Source organism: Thamnophis sirtalis, unplaced genomic scaffold, assembly GCF_051295495.1.
Source record: "Thamnophis sirtalis isolate CommonGarterSnake01/CBP01778 unplaced genomic scaffold, rThaSir2_p1.2 scaffold_2, whole genome shotgun sequence".
Taxonomy (NCBI): domain Eukaryota; kingdom Metazoa; phylum Chordata; class Lepidosauria; order Squamata; family Natricidae; genus Thamnophis; species Thamnophis sirtalis.
In genome coordinates, this window is record NW_028261382.1 from 4272538 (window position 1) to 4294741 (window position 22204).

Consider the following 22204-nt stretch of genomic DNA (forward strand, 5'->3'; position numbering starts at 1 on the left):
ATACATTTCTTACACAGGAACAGGAAACAGAGAGGTGGGACTAAACGGGGTATGAAAAGTCTAACAAGCCCCTTCCCCAGCCTTCTCTCTTTTTCTCCATCAACATTGAAACATGTGATCACCTTTTCTGTACAGGGCTCAAGCCATGTGGCCCTGTCCACCAATAAACCATCTTTCCAAGCAGCCTCCATGTCTCCAGTGTCTTTTTCCCCACTTGGAGCTGAACCCAGAAGGACTTTTCTTTCAACACCTATTTCCTAAAATATCTCATTTTCCTAGGAGAGGGGTGAGTGCTAACTTCCTACAACAGGATCCCCATCTTCCTAATTGTTTTGGTTTTATATAAAATTATTATATGATGTTGGAATGCCTTCTGGGACTCCGATCTCAAATGTCAAATCTCAAAAGGCATTTATTTTGCCCTGGTTCCATCTTAGTTCAGACAAAGTTTTCGCCTTAGTTGGTTTCATTTTTAATGCTCCATTTTAATTAGTCTGGAGACCTTTTTAATTAGTGTGTAGTAGACCTTTCCTTTGCACACTCGGTATATTTTCCCTACGTGCCCTTCTGGTAAGCTGCACACAGCCCTCAGAGATTCGGCAGTGTATAAACTGCAACAATAACAACCACAACAGCAGCGACAATAACACGTCTCCTGCCAATCTACGTTTCCTTGCCGCAGTCCTCCACTACCACAAAGTCGGACGGCTAGAGTGGCGTCCGGCCAAGGGGGGAGGACCTCGGCGTTTGGCCGCTCTAGCCCATGCGACGATAGCCACCGAGATTCTTCTCCCGCCCCCTTTCAGAGCTCAGAACGGTCGAGCGCGCCTGCGCGCAAGTGTCGTTTTTTCCCCCCTCATCATCGGTGTCGGCGAAGGAGCCGAGTCGAAGGCTTCGGAGGGGTCGGAAACCGCGGTAAGAGACGGGGGAGCTCGTTCGCTACTGAGGGGTCGCTTCTGAGAGGCCTCCGGAAAGCGGACGGGAAAGAGAAGCGGGGAAAGCAACCATGGGCCTAGTCGGCGTAGCCCAAGCTCTCCGCTTCTGAGGGAGGATGGGAGGAAAGGAGGCTGAAAGGAGTTGGGCGGGGCTTAGCTTCCCTCGCAGGAGAGCCGGCCCCGCCCACTCCAAGGCCTCACCGTTCCATTCCCCCCTCCCCTCCCGTTCGGGACTGCCACGAACTCGGTCGCGCGGCGCTCTCGCCCAAGTCTCGCGGGAACATCGCCGCCGCTGGAAAGGAGATGTGGACGGTCCCTTCCGCCCGCCGGACGGGCCCCCGTTTCCTGGAGGAGGGTTTTAGGGGGCCCCCTCGCGCCCGGGAGCCCCCCCGATGGGTAGGGTAGGGTGGGGCGAGGATGAGGGTGGTGGGGCGGAGCTGGGTGGCTGTCGGTTGGGGCAGGCCCTCCGTGGGGGGGCGGCCTGGCCTTTCAAACCCCCCCCCCTCGCCGGGGTTCCCTTCTGGCCTGGCCTGGGGAGGAGGCCGCCTTGGGAGTGGGCAACGCCAGGGCCCGCTTGGGGGTGAGATGGGGAGAAGGTTTCGGGCTATTTGGGGAGGGATTAAAAGGAAGAATGGCTTTGGGTTCCTGTAGGCAAGTGGTTCCCAACCTGGGGGGGGGGGCAGGTCCCACGGGAGGGGGGGACAATTTGATTTTTAATGGGGGCAATCTGAGCCTTATTTTCAACGAAGTTAATGGCCTTTTGGGCTTCCTCCGCATGAGTAGAGTTCACTTTTTGAGTAAAGTACCTTGTTTCCCCGAAAATAAAATCTATCTACTATCTTCCCTCTTCTATCTATCGTCTATCCTCTTCTATCTTCATCTATCTATCTATCTATCTATCTATCTATCTCTATCTGCTATCTATCTTCTATTCTCTTCCATCTTCTATTTATAACTTCTATCCTCACCTTTATCTTCTTTCTATCTATTATCTACTATCTATCTTCTATCCTCTTCTATCCTTCATCTTTTTATCATCTATCTATCTATCTATCTATCTATCTATATCTATTTCTGTCTTCCATATCTATCTTCTATCCTCTTCCATCTTCTATCTATCTTCTATCTTCTTCTATCCCTCTATCTACTTCGATCTTGTAGCTTCTGTTTTCCCGAAAATAAGACCTCCCCAGATAATAAGCCCAATCGGGCTTTGGACCGCATGCACTAAAATAAGCCCTCCCCTGAAAATACCCCCCCCCCAAATATTGCAACACAGCAGCAGCCACGAGGTGACCACGCTCGTCGCCTCCTGTACTTCAAAAATAATAAGATCTCCCTTTCAGCAGGCATGTTCTGCTGAAAAACGTTGGGAACCACTGCTGTAGGGCCTATAGCAGGTTCGCTCCTAAGCCTGCCTTTTTTTTTTAAAAAGCATTGTCATGAAATGCATACTGCAAAGATTGCCCCATTTTTAAAAAAATCTTGCTTCTTAAGCCATGATGGTTAGGTCCTGGTTAGTTGGGTTTTCATCCACCTTTGTGCAAACAAGCCCCCCCCCGTTGTCTTTAAAACACAATCTACAGGTAGTCCTCGATTTACGACCATAAGTGAGCCCCACATTTATGTTAAGTGGTCGCAAAAGGGGATCATGTGACCCCCGGGACACCACAACTGTCATAAATCTGAACTAGTTGCCAAGCATCTGAATTTTGGTCCTGTGACGGGGGGGGGGGGGGGAGGCTGCAACCGTCCTAAGTGTGAAAAATGGTCATGTTGCTTTTTTTCAGTGTTGTCGTAATTTCGAAGGGTCACTAAATGGACTGTTGTAAGTCAAGGACTATGTATTGTTTAGTGCCGTGTGAAATAATGACACATCTTTGGGATGATTCAAGCCTTTCATTCTTTTAGTTGAAGGGTTTATGTACAACCTCTCTTCGACCGTCTGACCACTGTCCAGTTGTGTCAAACTACAGGTGTAAGGGACACATCTGGTGTGCATCACTTGGGGAAGGTTGTTAGTGGTCAACTCGATATGTTGAACAAAAGTGCCTTTTGTTATTTTAGCGCCAAATACATAAATAGCTTTCATGCTATTTTTACAAATTTTAAACTTCAGTGTCTTACATGTGTACATTTTATGATCATACCTCAGCTACTACTTTGTTGTTTTTATGTAAACCTTTATTGTGAGAGGCGTATGGAAATTTCCAGGGAGAAGAGAAAATATTAGACAAAGGGCACAATTTCTTTTTTAAATCCCAGAATCATTTATCCCCAGTTCTACAATTGGGACTTTGAGAATAAATTAGAAGGAGAATTTGATTACCAAGGTCTTAGCTCATTGGGAGTGGTGGAATTTTTTTTTTTAACATAATTGTTTTGTTGACACCTGGCATGGAAGCATCTCTGGCTGGAGAGACAGCTTTGCTCTATGAGTAACCATTTCCTTCTTTTCTTCCCTTAATAGATGGGTTAGCCTTACAATTTAGAATAAAACTCCTATCTTTAAACAATCCCACACAGCTGCTTTTTAAAGATACTAGTAATTTGTACCTACTTTAAACATGTTTATACACTATTAATTTTTTAGTACATTATTTCCGCAGCTAGTTATTTTTTTGTTACCTTATTTGTTATTTTATTACTTTGTTATTTTTAGTGACATACTGACTTAAGAAATTTCTGGTTCTGTTCTATTTATTTTAGCAAGTCAAAGCAGTAATTGAGCTGCTCTGACTTGCACTAGTAGCTGTTTGCATTACTATTATTTCTCAAACAAGCTTATCATAGAAAAAAGAGTAACAATACCCTTAATGATGTATACAGTGACTCTCATTAAATTTTTCTAGTGTCAGTTGTGCTTAGCTTATAACATTTCCATCAGGACATTAATGTAAATAGGTAATGTTCCTTTAAAACGATTGCTCTTAGACAGTCTGTCTGTTGCTTATGTCATAAAGGTCTTTTTAATGCCACTGGTATGAATATTCTTGAATTTGATGCTGCACTAACCCGTCTTGAAGATACACTAGTTTAAAAAACAAAAGTCAGTATAATAGGATTTTTGAAGTTTGTGAATGGTGGCAAAAAGGTGTGAATTATTGGGAGGAATTTGTTCTGCTGGAGAGGCGGTTTCTTCCATTCACAGGCCTCTCTCCCGTCTGTGTTCAGATGCATCACTGTAAACGTTACCACTCACCTGAGCCCGAGCCCTATATGAACCATAGAAGGAAGAGGCGGCGGTCCCGTAGCAAAGAGCACCATGAGGGAAGACCACGGTATCCCACACTCCGGGATTTTCCCAGGAGGTCGCGTTCGAGAAGGTGAGCTGCTTGAAACTAGCATTTGAAAAGAGAAATTATAAATGTGTTTGCTTAGAGATACCTTATCATCTCTGTAAGTATCGAGAATCATAGACAATGAATCTGTCGAGGTACAAAGTTAGTGCTGTACATGCCCAAAACAACAACCCCCCCCCCCTTACACACACACCTTTCGGGTTTATATACAGTTGAGGAATTTTGCTTTCGTGGAGGAATTTTGCTTTCGTGTTTGATGAGGACTTGGTGAATTGTTTTCACCACTGAAGGGAACACAAGGCTCCTCCCCATGTCCTTTTGGATTAAGCAAGGCTGCTATTGTGTTGTTGATTGCTTTCTTGGGTCAACCCACAAAGCTCCAAAGCCAGGGCACTGTAGCTATTCTATCATTGCACCTCTTTGTTTTAGATCCTTGGCTCCTGGATACTAATTCTGATGAGGGTTCTTTCCTGCCTCCTCTGTTTTTTCAAAACATATAATGAAACATTAGCTGTCTCAGTTCTCCGTTTGTGCAGATAAAACATAACTCATCTTAGGAAGAGCTGGGAGGCTTTGCAGATAAAACGAAGACAGTTGGGAGAGCCTAGACATAATATTTAGAACTGGTATATTAGTAAGTAGCCACACCACTGTATGGTGTGTAGCATTTTAAAGTGAATTGTAAGAACCGCCCCCCTCTTTTAGCCTCCAGGAAAAGCTTTGAAATCTGGCTATGCTGGTTGGCCTAAGAAGAAGCTATTGGCTGGAGGTGCACTAACAAGAAAAGGAACTCCACCTCCCCGCTCCAAACCCTTGTTTTGTTTTTTAAAAAAAAGGTTTTTATTTTTTTTTAGTCTCTTACATATATTTACAACTATACGTTCATGTGGTTATTATTCTTATTATATTTACCATTTTTAAACATTTATTTTTCCATATAAAGAATTAAAATATACATTCGAGATTGCTTTGCTTACTGTCCCATACACCTATTTTATGTTATGACTACCCTACTTTTCCGTCCTTTTCTCCCTCCCTCCCTTTTCTCCCTTTCCCTTCCTCTGCCCTACTCCTCTCTTCCCCTTCCTACCCTCTCTCCTTCTCTTCCTGTCCCTCCCAGCCTTCCCCTTTCTTCTTTCCCCCTCCTTTCTTCTCCTCACCTCTCCCTCTCTTCCTTTCCTCTTCTGTTGTTGTGGTTATCTTTTTTCCTCTCTCATCTGGTGTTTTTTTTAAGTTTGTTTCATTCTTTTGTAGTTGTGATCTATTTTTAAAAATTTACACGTGTTGAAAAATTTGTGGGGTTTATCTTGATGTAATCCGCCCAGATTTGCCTAAACTGCGAGATGGGCAGCAAAGAAATTTGATAAATAAATGAAAGAAATCATTCTGCCCTCTTAACAGAAGTAGATGAAAGACAAATATGGACGTCAGGCCTCTGCCATTCCCACTCTGAATCTCTCCAAACCCTCTGAAGTTCAGCCCATGGGATTGGGATTTAAAAAATGGAATGGAAATGAGATACTTTTGGAGAGCCTTCTTGCTCTTAGAGCTGGCTTCTCCTCCCCTCCCCCCCCCCGCCCCGAAATATGGCTGAGATTTGGGCAGCCCATCCTCGAGATGTGGGAGGTTGACTCCAGCGTCTGCTTCCACATAGAAATATATTGTGCTTGAGAATCCCACCCCCACATTCCTTTGCAGGTTGCTGTGGAACCGTGGAAATCAGGCAGCCGTTGCGTTCCACTTTAAATGCTGCCAGGGTTAGCCTGGCATAGGTTGTCATTGGCATCTCCGCAGTACAGACTGGGCTAGAATAGACGAAATCAGATAAGGACATTCAAAGGTCAGCTGTGACCTACAGTTATAAGCCGGTTGGCTTTAGCAGCGCGCATCGAATTACCAACTTCACTTTTATACGTTGCTTGCAATCCTGAACTCACAGAAATTGGCAGACAAGCCTTCGCTTATCCTCTTACCTGAACGGGCTGCATTCGTTGCGAACGAGGATGGTAATAGTATGCGAACTGTTTTGTGCGAAAGGTACAATTTGTGATGAACTAAAATAAAAACCTGCACGTGAGACACTATGACACTATGACATTTATTTTCCCTTGGAGCGGCCCTTCCTTCAGAGTAATTTTCTTTGGGGTTGTGAGGACTAAGAATAGAAAAGGGCCGGGTGCCCTGAAAGAGACCAAAGAGATAATAAAGCAAAGAGGCTCTGCATTGTTTGGTGCTATTTGTCAACCAGGAAGTTACTTTCATGAGTGAAAAATAGAACAGTGGGCCCACGAAGCCGTCGGTCGCCGTACAAAGAGGCTTTTGAATAAAGAGCCCACTTGATTCCGGAGGCTGAAATTCTAGCCTCAGCCCAAATAGGGCGTGGGCTTTATATGCCAGAAAGATCTGCTCTTCTCCAAATCCTAGTTCATTGTTCTGTGTGCTGCATCCCACACCGACCCCGTCTCTCCTGTGATCTGCTGTTGGCAATTGTTAACAATTCCGAACCTCAGAAGATGATAGATTGCTTCAAAGGCCTGGTTTTTACTGCATAGGGAAATATAGGCAGGTGAAATGGGACAAAATAAGGAATTACGTAGGGAAGTTTGTTATTATGTGCTATGATCTCAACGAAGCCTGTTTCCCTGGCTCTTTTCTTCTTTGCTTAGGATAATTTTTAGTGGAACCGCAGTCTCAGAATAAACAAACATGATAACGTTTCTGCAGCTTTGTTGCAGAAATATGCTACAGCCAATGCTGTCGTGAGTGCTAATTGGCAGGTGCATCTGCTGACCGGTCAGTTAGGATTTGTGTGTTAAAGAGTTATTTTAGGTAGCTGTTGTAAGTGCATTGGCAGTAAGTTAACATCCTCTGTCAGATGTTTCCCCCTCCCCCCCTTTTATAATGAAGCTTTTAGGGATGCAGTGACTAAGACGCTGAGCTTGTCGATCAGAACAATCAGCAGTTTGGCAGTTTGAATCCCTAGTGCCGTGTGACAGAGCGAGCTCCTGTTAGTTGTCCAACCAAGCAGTTCAAAAGCATGTAAAAATTCGAAGTAGAAAAATAGGGTCTGCCTTTGGTGGCAAGGTAACAGCCTTTCATGAGCCTTCGGCATTGAGTCATGCTGGCCACATGACCACGGAGGCGTCTTCAGACAGCGCTGGCTCTTCAGCTTTGAAACGGAGATGAGCACCGCCCCCTAGAGTCAGGAGCGGCCTATGCGTGAGGGGAACCTTTACCTTTAATGAGGCTTTCGTTTGCAATTCAGCCAGGACAGATTGCCTTACCAGAGAGGGTACCGAGACAGGATGGACAGTGAACTCCACAAGTTTGAAGAGCCAAGCCCGTCTTTTGTAGAGGACTATTACTCTACCCGCCGTTCACGTCACCACAGGAGATCTCGGGAGCGTCATCGGACCAGGAAGCACCAGCACCATTGCCGGAAACGCAGGACCAGGTCATGTAGCAGCACCTCCTCGGTGAGTAGCATCCAAAACGAGTTCAGGAAATGTTCTAGGGCCCAATGACCTTCTAGCTCTTTTTCAGCTTTGATTTAACATTGGGTGAGTACTTCTAATCCCTATCTTTTTTTTTTTTTTCTCCCCCTTCTCGGTACGGTTTCTTAAGGTTTCTTGTCTCGTGCGATCCGGGTTATGTTACGTTAGGCTTGGTAAACCAGTGGTGAAAAAAAAAAAGCTTGTAGTGGATGAGAATCCAGCGTGGTGTTTTCTAAGATGCATTGGGAGGCGATGGTTCCCGGGGGCCTTTGTGCACAGGGCTCAGGACTTTCCACTCTGAAGCGTCCACCCCATAATATGCTTGGTGACGCTTGGTTAGTTGTCTTCAGGAACTCAGGCTGTTCCTCTGCCTTTGTAACAGGACAGGGTTTTTTTTTTTTTAGCCTTTGGCCCCAGCCAGGTTGTGTTGGACTTGGCTGAAGAAGGGCACAACCCTCTGGAAGAGAATTCTGGTGAAATCTGGCTCCTGCGGGGCGCATACAGGCAGTCCCCGACTTACGACCACAACTTGAGCCCAGCATTTCTGTTGCTAAGGGAGAGGCGTGCGTTAAACAAGTTTGGTCCCGTTTTACAACCTTTCTCTCCATAGCGAAATCCCTGCGGTTGATAAAAGTTAGTAGCCCGGGACCTTAAGTGAATCTGGCTCCCCCCCTCCCCCCAATTGATTTTGCTTGTCAGAAGGTCGTAAAAGAGAATCACGTGACCTTGGGGAACAACAGCAACGGTTGTAAGTATGAGCCGGTTGCCGAGCGTCTGAATTTTGGCCACGTGACCACGGGGATATGCTGCAAAGGTCGTAACTGCAGTCACGTGTTTTTCAGCGCCGTAGTAACTTTGAACGGTTGCTAAATGAACTGTTGTAAGTCGAGGACTGCCTGTATAATGAGCTTGAATAACCTGATAGCCTCCCAAGGACTCCAGACGGTGGGAATTTTGAATACCAGCTGGGCAATAAGACAGGGCTATAAGCATATATTCAGCTAGCCAGAGGTTTGGGGAACACGCAGGAGGTTTTTCTAGCTTTGGTTACAACACTCTCCTAATTGAAATGCATATTTAAATGAAACGAATAAGCAGTTCCCACATCTCACCCAGGGATTGGCTATCTTACCCACCAACCTGCAGAGAAAAGAAAGCAAGTAATTTAATAACCAGACAGAGCAGGCGGCTGTTAAAAGAGCATGTATGACTTTGCTTTACTTGGTTCATGCCCCTCCCAGGTCCCTAAAGCTGGACGTGCTGTAATTAATGGCTCCTCGCCCTTCCACACCTAGCAAAGGGAAGGGAGTTTTGTGGATGGTTTGAACCAGTCCCTCCTCTTTGCTTATCCTTGTTTTTTGTTTTGTTTTTTTCAAATTTACACTTGCTAATATCTTACAGGCTGCTCACCGTAAGTCTCCCCTTTCCCTGTTCTTGGAATTTCTCCCATCAGTATGATTTGCAGTGTTAAGGGTACGGGAGTTTGCTCGGTGTGACCTGAAACCATTCTGTTTTCTTAACCTTCTCTAACCCGCTCAAGGATCTTAAGATTGACCTCAGCTTGTCTGTTCCAACCACTTTCTCTTAGAGCAAATACGCCTAGTTGTTCTCCAGTGGAAGGTGGAACACACGAGCTACGTAACAATTTTTTTGCGATGAAAAAGTTTAACGATAAAAATGGCGATTGGGATAATTCTTGATAGTAGTGGAACTCTTCAGGATTGCTTGGCTGTTTTCTTCCCACTCCTTCAGTGCAGTAGAACCTAGTCACCACGAAGGACTCCTTTTCTGTGTTTTTTTTTTCCTTTTCTTTTTCTTCAAGAGGGCCAGAAACTTTGCTGAGCATTAGGGCGGTGTGGGGCTGACCTCCATGACCTTAGTTGGTCTTTTGGCCCTTTTATAGAACGCCACATTTTAAAAATGCTCGACTCCCACAGGGGTTCCTGTCTAAAGGCTTCTTCTAAGCTTGATTTCTACTCAGTACTGAAAGCAAAGAAGGGATTAGGCCAGGCTTATCCAAAGTAGAACAGCCAGATTTGCAGTGGTTTCCATCTGATGAGGAGGGTGCTTCAAAACTGAACAGCCACTGGGGTAGGAGGGGGAGGGGGCATCTGCTGACATTTTTGGGGGTGGGAGGGTGTTGCCCATTATCCCGGTTGCTGATGGAGACCCTCCTTTCATTGAATCCTCCTTCCTGCGCGGCTCGCTTATCTTCCCTTAGTGATTAAGAGGTGTGGCAGTTGAGGCTTTTGGGAGCGTGTCCAGTCACTGGGCTCAAGCCAGCTGCTTCCCCACCCCCCCACCCCCACGGCTCAAGACCTACGGGCACCAACTGCTGCGAGACTCCAGCCCTCGCCTTCCATAGCTAATCCGTTTCTTTACATACCTGTAGCTGTTTTTTTTAACCTTTGTTTTGAAAGTCGGTTTGTGTCTTGACGTGTCCCTTGCAATATCCCTATCGTTATATATGCTGTGTGCCTTATGAAATGCTGGGATCTGGAAAATCCAACCACCGGACGCATCGTCGTCTCTCCGCCTTTGAATGACAACTCAATCTGCCAATCGGAAACTGCCCGCTGTGTGCGATTGGTCGGATGGCGTTTCGGGGGGCGGTGTGTACAGAGAAGCCAACAGAGCAATAAGCGCAGCAGGAGCGTGGAAGATGACAAGGAAGGTCACCTGGTGTGCAGGATCGGCGATTGGCTCCAAGAGCGATGTACAGCCACCTTTCGTAAAACTTTACCTCTCTACTTTCTATCCCCATGTTAGACGAGATCGCTCTCAGTGTACGGGAGGGGTCTCTAATGTTTTATTGCTTGTAAATGGACTGAACAGTAATTTGCTTGGCAACAGAAAAAAAATAGACAACTTGTGCATTAAAGAGTGTTAGCAGTGAGAGCTTTTCTTGAGATTTTTTGAATGCTGTCAAATTGCAGGACCTCGCACGCCCGTGCCCCTGTCCGGCGCTCACATCCGTCTTTGTTTTTTCTCCTAGACGAAATTGTGGGCAGCCTTGGCGAAGGGACTTTTGGCAAAGTGGTGGAGTGCGTGGACCACGCCAGGTAGGAGTTTATTTCAACGCCTGACCGGATTATTAAGGCTTCTTCTTCCAAAGGCAGAAATCTGGCCTCTTTACCTCCAGATCAGAGGTCAAAGCCTTTGTGCTTTCTAAGGCCACTGGCACGCGCACAAATTAGCCAACGGGACACACCCGATGGGCACATTTTCATTTCGTGCTGAAAGCCAGTGAGAGAACTCTCCCAGGATGATTGTGAACGGACGTCACCTGGCCAGTTGGCGTTGAGGTTGCCCTTCTTCAGGGACGGCACAGAATCACCTTTGCCATTGCCTTAGAAGTGGCCAAACCTCTTCATCACCAGCTTCCCCCCCCCACCTTTGGATATTAAAGGAAAAGAGGGGGAAAAACAGAAAATTGGGAATGCCGCAAGAAAAAAACTAGCATTTCCAAATAAATTCAATGACACCAACGCCTTTTGCTGCTGGCACCCTTTCATCAAAAAACCCCATAGCAATAGCAGTTCGACTTATATACCGCTTCATAGGGCTTTCAGCCCTCTCTAAGCGGTTTACAGAGCCAGCATATTGCCCCCCCAGTCTGGGTCCTCATTTCACCCACCTCGGAAGGATGGAAGGCTGAGTCAACCTTGAGCCGGTGAGATTAGAACCGCCGAACTGCAGTTAGCAGTCAGCTGAAATGGCCTGCAGTGCTGCATTTAATCACTGCGCCACCTCGGCTCTTGTCCCATGCATTTTTCTTACCGAGCTTTGTTTAAGACTTCCCTCCCTCCTTTCCCTATTAAAAAAAAAAACCAGTCCCAAAAGATTTGCCATCAGAACCTTCCCCGATTGTCAGCTCAAAAGTGTTTGAGCAGAAGGAAAACGCTCAAACTCTCCTTGCTGGCTTTAAGTTAAGAAGGGATTTCCAGAGTGAAGGAGACGGCCTCGAGACACCCCTCGGGGGAGAGATGTAGGTCCCGGAAGTGAGAAAGGAGGGTGAAAGAGAGCATGGGAGCAATTGAGGAATGACAGCTCCCCCCCCCCCAAAAAAGCAAGGCAGCCGGTTCTTCCCCCCAATATGCAAGCAGGGAAGCAAGCAATGCCCAAGCAACGCTGCTCGGAGCCCAGTTCATTGGGAGTATATGGGGGTTCCCTAGGGAATGCTTTGAAAATCTAGGACAGACCTCTCTCCAGTCTTGGCAACTTTTAAGACTCATGGACTTCAATTACCAGGATTCCTCAGCCCAGGTTTAGGATAGGCCTTGGTTTGCTTTGGCAGCCAATCGTCTTTTAAATCAGGTTAAAGCAATTTCCAGGACTGTGGTAGTCCCTTCTCTAACGGGGAGCTTGCTTTTCTAGCTGCTCCATCCATCCAACTCTGGTTCCTCGGAATGACGGGAGAGGGGATTTCAACGCAACACCAATCCTGCTTCCTAACCTGACACCCCCTTAATGTTGGTGTCTGCCTGGCCCCCCTGAGCCCATGACCAACGGGGGCGAACGCAGCCTTCGGCGTTAAACAGAAAGAAAGTTACAGACCTTGACTCTAGAACCGTGATGGCGAGCCTCTGGCATGCATGGAAGAGCGCAGAGCCCTCTGTAGGCATGTGCGCCAGCACCAGCTGCTCTTTGTGGGTGCCTGAGCACCTGAAAATGCCCCCCAAAACAGGTCGTTTCCAGGCCGTTTTGGGGGTCAAAAACAGCCCCGAGAACAGCCTGAAAAACAGCCCAAAAATAGGCACATTGGCCAGCTGCTCTTCGGATTTCTCTGGTGTTCTGGTGCACGCATGCCCACACAAGCACGTATGCTTGTGCACGGTGCCGAAAAGGTTCTCCATCACTGCTCTAGAAGGTTCTAAAAATAGGGGGGTGGGTGGAGAATGGTACATAGAGAACATCTTTCAGTGTTTCCAACCAGGGTTCCCTGGGTATTGCCAAATTGTCGGACTGTTGCAGTTTTCCCTGCATGGGACTGAAATCCATGCAGATCATTACAGCATGGACTGCATCTAAATTGTCCCCATGGCACGCGGTTGGGAGTTGCTGTTGGCTGGCAGTCGGCGTCTGTGGGCATTCTGGAACCCGTGTCAGTCCTTCCTCTTTAAGGTCCTGCATAGCTCAGGGCTTGAGTATCTTCAAGCCCCCTACTCCAAAGTGATTCTGCCTTTTGGTTGAGAGGAGGCTCGCTTGAGGGTCTCAACCACAAGGGGAAATCTATAACTTCAGGGACGCCCCCCCTTAACCAGAGGTGGCCCGTCAGGGCAGGAGCTTGCCTTCGTGACATCTGGATTGAGGCCACCTTGAATTTCTACAGGGTTGGTAAAACATAACCCTCGGGGCATTTGGGGGGACATTTAAGATGCTGGGCCACTGGTGGATGTGCCACTGCTTTATTTGAATTCTAGTAAAAGAGGACTAATCCAATTACCTATTCCCTTTGTGAGTGCTTTGTCATCAAGAAACTGCATCATTAAGTAGCACAAAGCATCTCTGGCCTTCAAAAGGACATGAAGAAGGCCTTCAGGCAGTGAGATAGACAGCTAAAGCACAGTCGCATTGAAGAGCTCTTATGATTTTATCGTTATGGTACTTCCATCTTTTATTTTTTGCTCTGTTGTCGTCGGGCGCCTGTCTCCGGAAGCTTAAAAGGAAAGAGAAATTGGTTTCTTCCTGTTTTGCGTTTTTACCGAACAAAATATTGGATTTAATCTCAGCTGCTTCCTCGTTGGAAATATCTGCTGTTGCTTAACTAACAACCCGCCTTTCTCTTCTCTTTCACTTCCTGCTCTCTAGAGGCAAATCTCTGATAGCTTTGAAAATTATTCGAAATGTGAGCAAATACCGTGAAGCGGCCCGACTAGAAATTAATGTCCTAAAGAAAATCAAGGAAAAAGAAAAGGACAGCAAACAGTAAGTGTTCCCACTGCCGTTTATGTTGCGTGTTCTTTTTCAAATGATTGATGTTGAAACAACCTCCAGCGGAGGGGGAAAAAAGTCACAAAATGGGCAGCTCTCTTACTTTATAGTGGAAGGAGGAAATCGGCACAGCCCCCTCCCAAGAATTTCTAAAAATTAAGTAGTGCTTATTCTATTAATTTCTTTGCATTTTTTAGCTTTGAGGAAATAGATACTTTCATAAGCATAAGTATCCTTTATAAGAGGGACGCAGTGGCTAAGATGCTGAGCTTGTCAATCAGAAAGGTCAGCTGTTCAGCGGTTCGAATCCCTTGCACCACATTAACGGAGTGAGCTCCCGTTACTTGTCCCAGCTTCTGCCAACCTAGCAGTTTGAAAGCACGTAGAAAAATAGGGACCACCTTTGGTGGGAAGATAACAGTGTCCCGTGCGCCTTCGGTGTTCAATCATGCCAGTCACATGACCACGGAGACGTCTTCGGACAGCACTGGCTCTTCGGCTTTGAAACACAGATGAGCACCACCCCCTAGAATTGGGAACAACTAGCACATATGTGCGTGGGGAATCTTTACCTTTATCCTTTGTACTCTTTTATTCTTAGGCAATAAATCCCAGTCACCCATACCTAGAAGCTCCATTACGTTAACATAACTTCTCCCCAGATTTCCCTTAACATTTGTGTCTGATCGAAGGAGGGGTGTGGGTGAGTGGGTGGGTTAATATTTAAAAAGCAGCCCAATAGAATTTGACGAGGCCATCAAATGAAGGACCAGGCAGTTCTGTTTCTTTGGCAGCCAGATTTCCACCCTTCCTCTGTTCTTTCCCTCCTCCAGGCCTAGCTTGTGTGTCCTGATGTCGGACTGGTTCAACTTCCATGGCCACATGTGCATCGCCTTTGAGCTGCTGGGCAAGAACACTTTTGAGTTTCTGAAAGAGAATAACTTCCAGCCCTACCCTCTTCCGCAGATCAGGCACATGGCCTTCCAGCTCTGCCATGCCCTGAAATGTAAGTGCTACTCTGGGGTTTAAGGAGAGGAAAACTGAAATAAAGATCTCGGGTTTTCTCTTTGCTTGGGAGGGGTGGGTGGGGTTTTAGTTATTCTTGCTTAGTGTCCCGATCAATCCTGAAGTATCCAGCAGAATTGTAGGTCTAATGGCCAATGAGCCAAAAGTTACCCCGGGGTTTTTCATGGGAGATTGTTTATCTGCTCATTGAGGGCATAATATTGAATAGGCACACTGTGTAAAGCAGTGGTAGTCAACCTGGTCCCTACCGCCCACTAGTGGGCGTTCCAACTTTCATGGTGGGCGGTAGGGGTTTGCTGTAACACTGCTTTATAAATTTTATAAAGTAAAGTTACTTCCCTACTTTATAAATCACCATGACTGTGGAACTGGGTGGGCGGTTAGAAAATTTTACTACTAAGAGACATACAAAAGTGGGCGGTAGGTATAAAAAGGTTGACTACCCCTGGTGTAAAGGGACAAGGTGGCTCAGTGGCTAAGACGCTGAGCTTGTCAATCAGAAGCTTGGCAGTTTGGAGGTTCGAATACCTAGCACCACATAATGGAGTGAGCTCCCGTGACTTCTCCCAGCTTCTGCCAACCTAGCAGTTCGACAGCACGTCAAAAATGCAAGTGGAAAAATAGGAACCACCTTTGGTGGGAAGGGAACAGCGTTCCGTGCGCCTTTGGCATTTAGTCATGCCGGCCACATGACCACGGAGACGTCTCCGGACAGCGCTGGCTCTTCGGCTTTGAAACGGAGATGAGCATCGCCCCCTAGAATTGGGAACAACTAGCACATATGTGCGAGGGGAACCTTTACTGTGAAATCAGATGGAGAGGGAAGGGAAATGAATTCAGTCTCCTCAACATTCATAATTTGGGGGCGACAATTAGCTTGAATGTCGCCCTTTTCAGCAAATGTTCTTTTGAAAAGCCTAAACACTTCACAGCATCTTTTTTTTTTTTAAAGAAAAATTGGCCTGGGGGTAGCTATTTCTAAACAGATATTCTGGTAGTTAAATCCCTATTAGACTTCAGCTCTGGATTACAGTAAGTCAGTAGCCACAACTGCAAAGCTGATTGGAATGTCTCCTCCCATTTTCCCCGCAGTTCTGCACGACAACCAGCTGACTCACACGGATCTCAAACCTGAAAACATCTTGTTTGTAAACGCGGAATATGACACCTTGTACAATGAGAAAAAGGTGGGTTTCATTTGAAATAGGAAAGCCACGGAAATGGCGGGATATCAGTTTGTGACTGGGCAAGGGAGCATTTTAGGATTAAAGCCATATTCAGGGTGGCAATTTCCCCAGAGTTCAGAAGCTTGAAGGCTCTATGAGCCAAGGTGGCGCAGTGGTTAAATGCAGCACTGCAGGCTACTGCTAGATCAGCAGGTCAGCGGTTCAAATCTCACCGGCTCAGGGTTGACTCAGCCTTCCATCCTTCCGAGGTGGGTAAAATGAGGACCCAGATTGTTGGGGGCAATATGCTGACTCTGTAAACCGCTTAGAGAGGGCTGAAAGGCCTATGAAGCGGTATATAAGTCTAACTGCTATTGCTATTGTGTGTAACATTGCCACTTCCCTCCCCTCCCCATATCCCTGATTCTTCTTGCATAGCAGTTAGGCCCTTTTTTGCTGATGTTGGAGCCATTTCGCATCTTGCGTTAACTTTGGGGATTCGTGACAGATACCCAGGTACCACCTAGCCAGGTTTTCCACCTAGTCAGAAAAGAAAAGGCTATTCATATAACATTCCCTTGTGAGAACATCCCATTTTTGAGAATGCAATGAATGGACCGTTGGCCTCTCTTCTGCTTTGTAGAACTGTGAAGAGAAGTCGATCAGGAACACCTGTATCCGGGTAGCAGACTTTGGAAGCGCCACTTTCGACCACGAGCATCACACCACTATTGTGGCGACTCGGCACTACCGGCCGCCAGAAGTGATTTTGGGTGAGTCGACACTCATTTTTCCTGTTGATTTCCCTCTTAAGCTAATTTCCTAAATACAGAAGAGAAGAACAATAGAACGGAACAGAATAGAGTGGAATGGAATAGGATTCAGAATAGGATTATCGAATTGAATTCTTTATTGGCCATTTCATAGTCATAAAATGCAGTCATCATAAATCATAGCAATAGCAATAGCAATAGCAGTTAGACTTATATACCGCTTCATAGGGCTTTCAGCCCTCTCTAAGCAGTTTACAGAGAGTCGGCATATTGCCCCCAACAATCTGGGTCCTCATTTTACCCACCTCGGAAGGATGGAAGGCTGAGTCAGATAGATAGATAGATAGATAGATAGATAGATAGATAGATAGATAGATAGATAGATAGATAGATAGATAGATAGATAGATAGATAATAGATAGATAGATAGATAGATAGATAGATAGATAGATAGATAGATAGATAATAGATAGATAGTAGATAGATAGATAATAGGTAGATAGCAATAGCAGTTAGACTTATATACCGCTTCATAGGGCTTTCAGCCCTCTCTAAGCGGTTTACAGAGTCAGCATATCGCCCCCCACAGTCTGGGTCCTCATTTCACCCACCTCGGAAGGATGGAAGGCTGAGTCAACCTTGAGCCGTTGAGATTAGAACCGCTGAACTGCAGATAGCAGTCAGCTGAAGTGGCCTGCAGTACTGCATTTAACCACTGCCCCACCTTGGCTCTTGTTGTATCATAAGATACAACTCTCAGTTATAGTCATCGGGTGCTAAATAAGAAATGAACACAAATCATACCATGTTTCCCCGAAAATAAGACAGGGTCTTATTTTCTTTTGGCCCCTGAAATAAGCGCTTGGCCTTATTTTCGGGGAGGTCTCGTTATTTTTGAGGTGCAGGAGGCGGTGAGCGTGGTCACCTCATGGCAGCTGCTGCTGCGTTGCAAGATTTCCAGGGAGGGCTTATTTTCAGGGGGAGGGCTTATTTTTAGCACATGCGCTCAAAAGCCCGGTAGGGCTTATTATCCAGGGAGGTCTTATTTTGGGGAAAATGGGGTACTCGGATACTAAATAAACAGTTGATATAAATCAGGGGTAGTCAACCTTTTTATACCTACCGCCCACTTTTGTATCTCTGTTAGTAGTAAAAATTTCTAACCACCCACAGTAATGGTGGTTTTATGAAAACCTAATGAAAATGTTTTTAAATAATGCTATGAATTTTTTTTAATAAAGTCAATTAAATTTTAAAAAAAGGAAAGTGCTTCAGTATTGGACAAAACCCCAACCGCCCACCCTGAAAGCTGGAACGCCCACTAGTGGGCAGTAGAGACCAGGTTGACTACCACTGATATAAATCATAAGATACAAGCAACAAAGTTATATTCAAAAGAAGATATGGAAAGAGGAGAAGGGTAATAGTAACTGCTCTACTAGGTAGTTAGGCAGTGTTGTGGGAATTAGTTGTTTAGCAGAGTGATGGGACGGTGGTCGGGGGGGGGGGAACTGTCTTTGTGTCTAGACCAGTGTTTTTCAACCTTGGCGACTTTAAGTCCTTTGGACTTCAACTCCCAGAATTCCTCAGCCAGCTATGCTGGCTGAGGAATTCTGGGAGTTGAAGTCCAAAGGACTTAAAGTCGCCAAGGTTGAGAAACACTGGTCTAGATGTTTTGGCATCTATAATGTCGTCTTGAGGGGAGATGTTGAAAAGAGTTTATGTCCAGGATGTGAGGCCTCTTGATATTTTCACAGCCCTCTTTCTGGCTCATGCAATATGCAGGTCCCCAATGGAAGGCAGGCTGCTAACAGGAAGCAAAGCGTTTGAAATAAGAGAGAATCAGAGAAGTTTGGACACAAGAGTCTTGAATAGGGGAGAGAGAATGCAACAATCCTTGTAGACTTCGGTTGAGATCAGAGTTATATCTATCGTCATTCTGTCCCTTCTTTTGCAGAGCTGGGCTGGGCACAGCCTTGCGATGTCTGGAGCATCGGGTGCATCCTCTTTGAGTATTACCGGGGATTCACACTTTTCCAGGTAAGTGGATTTCATTGTCTCCGGATAGATTCAAGTACTTATGTTTTCTTCTGTGTTCAAGAGCGAGCGCTTTCTTGCACGCACTTCTAGTGGTGTTTTGTAAACTATAGGTAGTCTTTGTTTCAACCACAGGAATTGCGACTGGAAACTCCACCGCTACGGGAATTCATAGAGTGTAGTGTCATATCAATGCATCATTAAGCAAATCATTCTGGGTCATTAACTGAGAACTCCACGTGGCCGCAACGTCCGACTTCTTGCTGGCTTCCCCAGTGACTTTGCTTGTTAGAAACCAGCTGGGAAGAGGTTGTAAGCTACAGTTGTGCGGTTGCAAGATACTGCAATGCCACAATGGCAATAATCCGACCACAAGGACGCCCCGATGGCCACAGTTACAAGGAGCTGCCATAAGTACCCTTCATTCAGCCCTGTCGTAACTTTGAACAAGCGCTGAATTGGCCATGAAACAAAAAACTCCCTGCAGTTATCCTTGTCACTGTCAATTGCAGAGTTCCATCCGCAGTCCATTTGCTAATTGCATTAATTGTGTCTTACTACGTTTTGGTGACTGGTGTATGGTTGACTTTGGCAGCGTTCAGCCTGTAGTCCGCTTGACACAAAGAAGAGATGCCCGTCTTGAAGTCAGTGAGAAAATTGCTGATCCTTTTGTTTTGTTTTGCTGAATAGAAATAACATCCTTTGTTTGACTTGACAGACTCATGAGAACCGAGAACACTTAGTCATGATGGAGAAAATCCTCGGCCAGATGCCACAGCACATGATCCGCAAAACACGGTAGGAGAGCTTGTCCCTGAGTAAGTTTGGTTACCCATGTAACTTTGTCAAAGGGACCTGGTGGCTCAGTGGCTAAGACGCTGAGCTTGTCAGTCAGAAAGGTCAGCAGTTTGGCGGTTCGAATCCCCAGCGCCGCGTAACGGAGTGAGCTCCCGTGACTTGTCCCAGCTTCTGCCAACCTAGCAGTCCGAAAGCACGTAAAAAATGCAAGTAGAAAAATAGGGGCCACCTTTGGTGGGAAGGGAACAGCGTTCCATGCACCTTTGGCATTGAGTCATGCCAGCCACATGACCACGGAGACGTCTTCGGACAGCGCTGGCTCTTCGGCTTTGAAACGGAGATGATTACTGCTCCCTAGAGTCGGGAACGACTAGCACATATGTGCGAGGGGAACCTTTACCTAGTCTCTTTGTATGTTGTAGAACAGTTTCTGCAGCAGTTGTATTTAAATACTATGGAGGGGGAATGAGTTTTCTGCATGCTTTCAAACTTGTTTGTCTCAACCCTTAACCTTCGTTTTCTCTGTTTTCCTTGTTTACAATCAGGAAGCAGAAGTACTTTCACAAAGGGAATTTAGTCTGGGATGAGAACACGTCTGATGGAAGATACGTGCAAGAGAACTGCAAACCACTACAGGTAAGTGTTGTGGGGGGGGGAGCTTTTAATAATAATCTTAGTTCATTAAAAAACAGTGGGCTGTTACCTGAATTCAATTCTCATTATTCCTCTGGAAAGTTTCCTGAACCAATATTAGATAACAGGAATGTCTTGTGAATGGAAAAAGAGAAGAATTAAAGCCACGTGCCTTAAAATGAGCTGAAAGTGATAACCAAACATCTTGCTACATTTAAGCCCCCTTCCCCAAATCAGAAGACAGGCTGGCATAAAACGTATTTATTAATCGAGCACAATTTCACCGGACAAGATTCTGATTTGCTTTTTGTTTTTAAGGGTTCGCCCCCTGAAAACCTCCCATCTTGCCTGTTACTACTGTAACCTCCTTAAAGCAGCGGATTATTCCCTACATATTACTATCCTGTACATATATTGCTAATATATAATAATATTAATAATAATAATAATATATCCTGTTTCCCTGAAAATAAGACCTAATCGGAAAATAAGTCCTGCCATGATTTTTCAGGTTGCTCGTAATTGTAAGCCCTACCCCCAAAAGAAGTCCCAGTTAAGATTGTCAGCCAGATGGATGCATTTAATACCTTATTTTCCCCAAAATTAGACCTAGTACATCTTTTGGAGCAAAAATTAATATAAGACCCAGTCTTATTTTGGGGGGAACACGGCATATATATTTAAACATCTTGTTATCCCATGAAACACCTCTGGCATTTCAAAGGGCCTGGAGGGTACACACCTGCCTTTATGGATCCCTGTCCTGTCTTCTCAGGCGTACATGCTTCACAATTCCACCGAGCACATGCAGCTATTTAACCTGATGATGCAAATGTTAGAGTTCGATCCAGCGCAGCGGATCACATTCAGCGAAGCTCTGGTCCACCCCTTCTTCGCCGGCTTGTCTCCAGAGGAACGGCGGCTGACTTGCCGAGACTCGAGCCGCGATTTAAGCAGATGACGACAGACCAGTAGAGGGGTGCTTCCAACAGGATATGTAAATACTCTGAGATTAGTCTGACTCTTCAAGGAACAACGCCAAGGGTCCCGTCCGCGGAGCACCATGGACTGCGGTGTTGGTATGGTCTCAAAAGTGGACAATGGACGTGGGAGGGGAACCGGGACCGCAGTCCAGAAGCACAGATTTATCTCATAATTTATATGTTGTAAAGTTCAAATAAAGTGTTTCATATTGTTTGATAATTTACTTGTTATGACTGCGTCTAGCTACTCGGACTTCCTTATGGATGAACTTTTACGTTTAACAATAAAAATGGTGGTTTTATATCTTGCCACAAATCCGGGAATTTTACAGTAATGTTTCTTCCCTTGCTGGCTGTGTTTTAAGTCTCCCCCCCCCCCCGCTTTTTTTTGGGGGGGTGTAAAGGAAGACAGGATCTCGTACTTTGGTGTATTTTTTGGGTCACTCCACCTTTGTGGCTAATTCAGTTGTGAAATTGACCTCAAAAGACTCTTCTTGCCTTGTAGATCAAAGCTAAACTACAGCTTAACCATTTGAATGATCTATGCTAATATTATCAACCTGCAAAGTTTTAACTTAAAAATAGTTGTTTTGAGGGAGTGTCTTATATACCAAAAGTCAGGACACGCTTTTTTCTCCCCCCTCCTTACCAAAAAGTGCTGATAGTGATTGTCTACCATTATTACACCATTTGCTCTGACAGACTCGTTTCATCCTTCCTAGGGATGATTTACAGAAAAGGTCTGATTTTTCAGGGATTTTACACAACCACCGGAAGATCTTGTATCAGTTCAACCCAAGCTTGCCGTTTGATCTTCAAAAGATGTACAACTTCCATTAAATTGGAAGTTATGTGCATGGCACTGCTGTAAACACCACAGTAAGAATCTTGGCATTTAAGTTCTCTGCCTTAGTCTCCCACTTTTATTTTTTATTTTAAGCCTAGAAAATGGCCTAGCAGTGAAGGGACTTGCCTCCCTCTCAGAAGGTGGAGACTTCAATCCTAGGTAGCGGCAGATGTTTCTCTCCTAGGGTGGCAAAGGAAAAAAAAATCTGCTGTGAACTCCACATTGGCATCAGGAAGGGCACCCGGCCAGTAAACGCTCAGCATCCTCCCAGCTGCC

General features: G+C 45.6%; 1 protein-coding gene across 2 annotated transcripts; it reads left to right on the plus strand.

Moving 5' to 3' along the window:
* Nucleotides 1-800: 800 nt before the first annotated feature.
* CLK3 (CDC like kinase 3) lies at nucleotides 801-21301 on the plus strand. Of its 2 annotated transcripts, none has more exons than XM_087704048.1 (13): nucleotides 801-915; nucleotides 4110-4261; nucleotides 7503-7713; nucleotides 10354-10447; nucleotides 10727-10793; nucleotides 13543-13659; nucleotides 14499-14671; nucleotides 15784-15878; nucleotides 16501-16630; nucleotides 18588-18670; nucleotides 19386-19465; nucleotides 20011-20101; nucleotides 20874-21301. In XM_087704048.1, exons 2-13 carry the CDS (start codon nucleotides 4110-4112, stop codon nucleotides 21057-21059), a joined length of 1479 nt encoding a protein of 492 aa, XP_087560174.1. In that variant the 5' UTR covers nucleotides 801-915; the 3' UTR covers nucleotides 21060-21301. The 2 variants fall into 2 exon arrangements, with proteins under 2 accessions (XP_087560174.1, XP_087560173.1); XM_087704047.1 differs by lacking the exon at nucleotides 801-915 and adding an exon at nucleotides 1183-1331.
* Nucleotides 21302-22204: the final 903 nt, after the last annotated feature.